This window comes from Lissotriton helveticus, chromosome 11, assembly GCF_964261635.1.
Source record: "Lissotriton helveticus chromosome 11, aLisHel1.1, whole genome shotgun sequence".
In the NCBI taxonomy this organism is placed as follows: Eukaryota; Metazoa; Chordata; class Amphibia; order Caudata; family Salamandridae; genus Lissotriton; species Lissotriton helveticus.
Window position 1 is genome coordinate 791,903,392 of NC_136072.1, and position 7,088 is coordinate 791,910,479.

Below are 7,088 nucleotides of genomic sequence, written 5' to 3' on the forward strand. Positions count from 1 at the left end.
AGACTTTAAGTAGGTTTAGCTTTCTGCTGATGTTGTCAAGATTTAAAAAGATCAGTCGTAGGAAGGGACAAAGATAAATGTGAGGGCAATAACAGTTTAATTAATTAATACCTATAGCGCCGTTTGATGAATCTGCATAAAATTTGGCAGACAGCAACTTAAACCCAGTGAAAGGCCAGGCAGACCCTGCAACTAACCCCTACTAGGCACAGCCAAAGGGTGTAGGGCACAGGGCCTGTCTAAAGGCCACCTAGTGCAGAGTAGGAGCTTGGTACGAGATGCATTTAAAAAAAACACTCTTGAAATTGACTGGAAAAAACACAGTATATAATTAGTTATGGTTCGCTGAATACAAATCCAAAAAAGCCCCGAAAGTCGCCAATTATGCTGAGCAATGCAAATTTGAAAAAGCAATTAACAAAGAGCAAAACATGGCGGGGGTAACTTATGGTGTACATTGTACATCATAAGAGGCAGGTGTTACACAAGCAGCACTTCCATATCGTCTCCCATTGCAAATTTTAGTTTTTTCTACAGCAAAAACTAGCCGAACAAAATTACACACAACTTAGCTTGAAAGTTGAACTTTACTGGGAGGAGTACCTTTGCTTGGTTTGGTCAAAGTCCATTAATTAGTATCATTGGGCACAGTGGTGGCTCGCAGAGGGAGTGCTGCTGGCGGTGGGGAGGGGCGGGGTAGGGGCTGGGTGGGGGTAGTGGAGTCGGACATACGACTGCAATTAGTAAAGTAAGTAAATAAATAAATAAAAACGATATTCCTTGCGCTCGCTACATTGCCAACTCGGCGATGCTGCGAGAACAAAGTAAATAGTTGTATTTATTTATTTACTTACTTTACTCCTTACTATGTCTGACTCCACTACCCCCCCCCATCCTGCCCCTCCCCCGCCTCACCACCCCGCAGCACTCCCTCTGCGAGCCGCCACTGGTTAGCACAATTCTCACATGGTGAGTGAAACGTGGGAATTTCATTTGGGTTTTTTGCACTCGCGAAATTGAGGATGATCCCCCGCTCCATAGGCGAAAAAATTGCATAGCTGCTTTTTGAAGCACTGTGAGAGGCTGGGCTATATTTCCATTAATGCTACCTGCACTAAGGGAAATACATTGGCTGGACCCCTGACAGTGCACTTCAAAGCAACTTCCCCATGAGAAGGGAGGATAGCAGATCACCAATCCTACGTATAAAGTCAATCCATATTTCAGATAAAGAAGTATAAACGAGGAAAAACCCCTGTTACATACGTATGTTCACATTGGTGATACATTGGCGTCCTTACTTTACCTTTTTATGATATCTCCAGAGACAACTACAGCCCCCGAGGATTCAATATGTAATTAACATAATTGAATTACTACTAAGGTGATTACAATTGCCAGCCTCAGCAGTGCGGACAAAGCGATACAAAAGGGGATGATGGACGGAGCGCTTGAACAAATCAAACACTCACCCCCAGTCAACTGATCTGGGTTTAATCCATCACCATTCTTTAGTTCACTCAGCCACCCCAGTTCAGACATGGCTATATGCAAATCAGTCTGACCCTGTGCCTTGTGGGAACAGTCCAGCCCGAACTGCCAAGCCATGTCTTCCATGGACCGGAAACAAGCATCCTGGGACCGGTTTCGGATTCATAATCCTCATCAGCCAGGCTATCTTGAATCCAGTGGCCAAGTGAACAAGGGACTCACGTCTGAGCATACCCTGCCACACTTAGGGCGAACGAAGCGATACAAAAGGGGATGATGGACGGAGCGCTTGAACAAATCAAACACTCACCCCCAGTCAACTGATCTGGGTTTAATCCATCACCATTCTTTAGTTCACTCAGCCATCCCAGTTCAGACATGGCTATATGCAAATCAGTCTGACCCTGTGCCTTGTGGGAACAGTCCAGCCCGAACTGCCAAGCCATGTCTTCCCTGGACCGGAAACAAGCATCCTGGGACCGGTTTCGGATTCATAATCCTCATCAGCCAGGCTATCTTGAATCCAGTGGCCAAGTGAACAAGGGACTCACGTCTGAGCATACCCTGCCACACTTAGGGCGAACAAAGCGATACAAAAGGGGATGATGGACGGAGCGCTTGAACAAATCAAACACTCACCCCCAGTCAACTGATCTGGGTTTAATCCATCACCATTCTTTAGTTCACTCAGCCACCCCAGCTCAGACAGTGCGGGGCAGCACAAGAATTCCTCCTTCCTTGCATTTCTCCATGTCCAGAATAAGTAATTGTTTTACGGCATTTCGCCTGCATTCCTCTCTTTTTCCAATCTGAGGCAAGCAAATGTGGAAACGGCAGCCTTCTCTGTAGTTTCATATCCGCGTACAAATATATGTGGAAAATTTACTTTAGCCCATTGTTATGTAGTAGTTTTTGAGAAATGAATTTTCAAACGTGTCTGGTGGGCATTGAACAGTTGAAAGATAGATATATCTTGGCTGTTGAAAGCTGTTTTTTAAATATTTCCCTAGAACTAGCACAGTTTGAGAACATTTTACTGGAAATTTGGCAGGCGCTTTCCATGTTTTGCTTTCTCTTAGTACATTTACATTTGTGCAGGCTCATCAAGGGTGGGGATGCACAGTTTAAAGAGAAGATTATGAAAGTGTTGATTTGGTAATAAATGTGGCATTCTGTTTTTTACTCCAGGTGAAATAAGTTGTGTGCAGTGATTAGGACTTCACAATTTAACTATAAATATGACTGCTTCACACAATAGGTATGTCAACCAGAATCTTAATGGTAATGTAATATACCATGTAATTAGTGAGATATTGTTTGCCATTTGTCAAGTCATTTGCTACATCAAGGGTGGGGTCATGAACATTACATTTGGTATATTATCACTGTTCTATTCATGAAAGTTAAACGAAATCTGAACATTCTAATTCAAAGCAGTGACCATTGTTAGCTGCAACAGTCTCTCCTATCTACAGATGGAATGTACTTTTTAATCTAAAATTCTACATTCTTATCTGCATAATAACATATTTGTCTCTTGTTTTAAGACACAGAATCAAACAAGAATAATCTAGTATTTTACTTATTGTTTACTATACAGATTTCCCTGTTTGGAGGGAAAAAAACATTCTCAATGTAAATAGTCCAAATTAAAGAGGTAACCTAAAAGTAAATAGATGGTAATGTGCAATAAGGACCTATATTGCCATATCTAATGGTTCTAGTAATATGTATATGCATTCATACATATATATACTATGTTGCCTGTTTACAGGATACATAAGTAAGGACCCGCAACATGTTCAGCTCTTCCATGTAGGTGCATGTGTTCATCTCATCTACTGCCAGGGTCCAGCTACAGAACATTAGAAAGATTAGTTAAGGCCTTCCATTCCAAACTGCTAGATCCCTTAATTGACACCCTTACAATAATCTTAGGAGCCTCCTGGAACAGTGTACTGTTTGATCTCCCCAGCCATCCATCTCCATCCCCAACTAGGTCATGAACTGGGCAGCCAGGAGCCTCTTCGACTTCCACAGACACCAAGACAGTTGACATTCAGCCAAAAATAGAATCCAATACATACAGCATGCTTGTTTCCAAAATACTGCATGGGGTTCTCCTACTTCTTCCAGCTTATCACATTACAGACCCATATTTCCTCCTGCTGTCCAAACACCCCTGTGCTTCGTCGTGATCCAGTTTTTTGAGATGCAACAGCTTCTTCTATGGAACAATTTCTCACTCAGCTTGTGGCCATAAACTTCCTCTGATATTTAAAAAACGCCCTCAAAACACACCTTACAAAACAAAAAAAATTAGATCTGCTAAATAACCTACTCTTGCATTAAAAAAAACACCCTCACAGACATCAAAAACTTCAATGGTGTATTTGCAGAAATTGCCTATATTGAATATATTCACACGAAATGTTGTCAAAACCTGTCTCTCATCCCATTGCCACCCCACAATATACAATAATGACCTGATTTATGTCTATTCATTTCTCCAGTTATTTGTCATGTTAAATGATGTGCAACCTTTCTGGTTGTAATAAATTAATATAAATACAATGAGCAGAAGTACTACATTATGGGACCCAGGTTTTTTGTCCCATGATACTAACAAGTTTTTGGTTGACTTGAAAAACTATGGGACCGACAGTTTTTTAATTTCCCAGTAGCACCCCTGGAATAGCCTTTTTAGTCTATTAAACTCTAATTATTCAACATGTATTTTAAGTGAATAGGATTTGTCATGGTAAGTATAGAAACCACGGGGGAACCTAAGCATAGAAACACATTTAAAGAAAATAGAATGGTATATGCTGTTGTATAATATTTAATAATCTGTAGTCTGTATTAAACATATTAACAAAGTTAATTTTGTTTGAACATGGGGCTTTAGGCCAAGTTTAAAGAAAATCTTAATTAGATTTTTTAAAACACGATTTACTTGCATTTGTCATGTTCTTGGAACTACCCTTAGCAATGTTCTGCTAACAACTGTATTCAAAAATGCACGGAAAGTTTGTGCTTCAGAGACTTCTGAATAATCAATGGGAATACAATTGGACTTCGTGTTTTGATTATTCAAAGACTTTCATAGACATGATCAAGACATTGACGTTGAAAAAATTGCAATTAAGTGTTCCGTTCAAAATCTCTATTCGATATTTAGAAAAAGATCATAAAAGCACGAGATAAAACACAACAGTACATTTTATCTTTAAAAACAAGTTTCATAATTTACAGATAAGTTAATTAAATGATTTCCAAGTCTCTCCATTGATTGAATGTGTATTTTTTTTTAAAGTCCGTTAGTTCTGAAAGTAATTCACTGGTATGACCCCGGTCCTGACAATTGTGAGTTTTAATTCCACTGCAGCTAGTGCAGTAACTGTATTTAAACATGCAATATGTCGTTTATTAATATTTGACAATGAAATAGCAGGCGTGTTGTTATTGACGAATTCTCGGGATATAGAGTGGCGTGGCTTGTTCAGTAAAACTGGGGGGATGGGGCGAGCTTCATATTTTCCGACATTTATACTGGTATATAATGTAACTCATTATTTGGGAAGCAGCACACGAGGGGGGCTTAAGGGTCAGTGAAAAGGGAGAATAGTGCGTATTGTGAGGGGTACGTAAAACAGTATTTTTTCTAAAATATTCATATTCAAAGAGCCTCAAAACAGACGATCAAGAGAGAGTGTGTGTGTTTTTTTGTCTCACTATTTAAAACCCAGGTGAAATCCAACACACACCTTAGCATAGCCGACTGAAAGCACTTGTACCCAACTATCTATAAGATAATATATTTATTAGGTGGGTGTAATACCTCAAACACCCGCCTGAGGCTACGCCCGTGGGAATATAACAATAAACTTGAAGACCAGAGAAATTGTGCTGTGTAAATGGCACAAGAACCCAGAGTTTGTATTTTCATACTAGTAATACAGAGGGTACTCATTGTGTATTGTTTTAAGTACTTAAGAAACTATTACTATTTGTTTGAACTCTGTGATTCATGGGCATGTCATGTCGTATGTGCAATAACAGACTCAGACAGCAAAAGGCTCAAGTTAGGGAAACGTAAAAGAAAAGAAGAGTTGGAATCAAAAGATTCATAGTGACATTCCAGTGGTCTGCACAGGGCGCTGCACGGGTGCTGCACACTCGTGGTCTCGCACCCGCACTGGTCCGCACTGGCTCTTGTCCTACCACAGCCAGGGCCGGCTAAGCTTCAGGGTGGTGCGACCGGTGTAGCCGCACCTGGGGTTGACTTTGGTGGGGGGCGCTGTGTTTAAAACAAACTTTTGGTTTAAAAACACGTGAGCTTCCTTGTGCTCCTAGCATTTTAAAGGCAACAATATTACCCTGGTGATGAACGTTCTCCTGGCGAGGGGTCGGAGTTATGTCTAGCCGGCAGTTTTGGCTCGTCACAAAGTAGCTTGGAGGGTTAATGTGCCTGCTGCAAAGAACGCGTCCCATGTGCCGAAGTGAGTGTGAGTAAACTATGAGTAGCTATAAAAACTAAATATATGTGAAAGAGAGGCTATGGAGAGATGAGGGGCACTGCTGGAGGGTGGTAGTGAGGGAATTGGTGGAGAAGGTAGTTCACAAGTCATTGCGCCGCCAAAGCCGGCCCTGACCACCGCACCACTCCCTCTTCGCCGCACAACACTGTGAGTTACGACAGACTTACCCAACAGAGGGCGGTAGCGGCCAAGAGCGCCGTCTGCAAGACCCACTGCATCCTGTTCCGTGCACGTCTCAAAGCCCCTCGAGAACCTTACTGTTCCCACCTCTCTGCACCCTCCTGCTCACTCAGACTGTCCCGGAACCTCCTTCCACGGGTACCCCAGAGCTGTCTGTCACTGCCTGACCCCCAACAGAAGTCGGGTCCCAAATGGCCCCCACTGGTCCCGCCAGCTTCCGGCAGCACAGGGGCACCGCTTGTCCCGGGTATTAAGGGGAGGCTGGGGACGGGGCTGTTGTTCCAGGCCCGGTCTTGCTGGAGTCCCGCTGCCCGGTGAGATATGCTCAGACCAGGCAGCGAGCGTACACTTTATTCCCCCTCTGTCTGGCAGGCGCGCTCCGCGTGGCACGAGCCAATCCTGCGCGGCCGGGACCATAAAACTTGCTTTGACATTAACTACATTATTAACTGGTTGTTTGTACAGCAGGATTTTTTTTATCATATTTTAGTTCCTGTTATTGATCGGGCTAGGCAAAGTGAGTGAGTGGGTTTTCTTAGTTAGCGCGTGGGTTTTCTTGTTAAGCGCATTCTGCAAAGTAAATCACCTCTTGGCGCCTGAGTTCAGGTTCCTTAATTGGGGGCTGGCTACTACACGTGCGTGCTATAGAAACTGAATGTAACTTGAACGAACCACCTTCTAGGTAGTTAAATCGAATTTAGGGAACAGCAATAAAATCACTAAGAAAAAAATCAGAGGAAGCAGTAAAGCATGCTGCATTGGAGAGCTTATATGCAGCCTTATGCATAGATCGTGGTACCTTTTAAGGGTTGTTTTACTTGCCCGGGATTCTCAGTGTCTTTATCTCGCTCCGCTCTGAAAAGTTACCTTTTAAAA

At 42.4% G+C, this 7,088-nt stretch overlaps 1 protein-coding gene across 1 annotated transcript in view; it reads right to left on the reverse strand.

The window, feature by feature from the left end:
- Positions 1–6,663, reverse strand: part of NPC1L1 (NPC1 like intracellular cholesterol transporter 1) — a 176,716-nt gene extending 170,053 nt beyond the window's left edge. Inside the window, exon 1 of the mRNA XM_078665537.1 lies at positions 6,200–6,663. Within this exon, the coding sequence (XP_078521663.1) occupies positions 6,200–6,250 (51 nt within the window). The 5' untranslated portion in view covers positions 6,251–6,663. The remainder of the gene's footprint in view (positions 1–6,199) is intronic.
- Between the last annotated feature and the right edge of the window lie 425 nt (positions 6,664–7,088).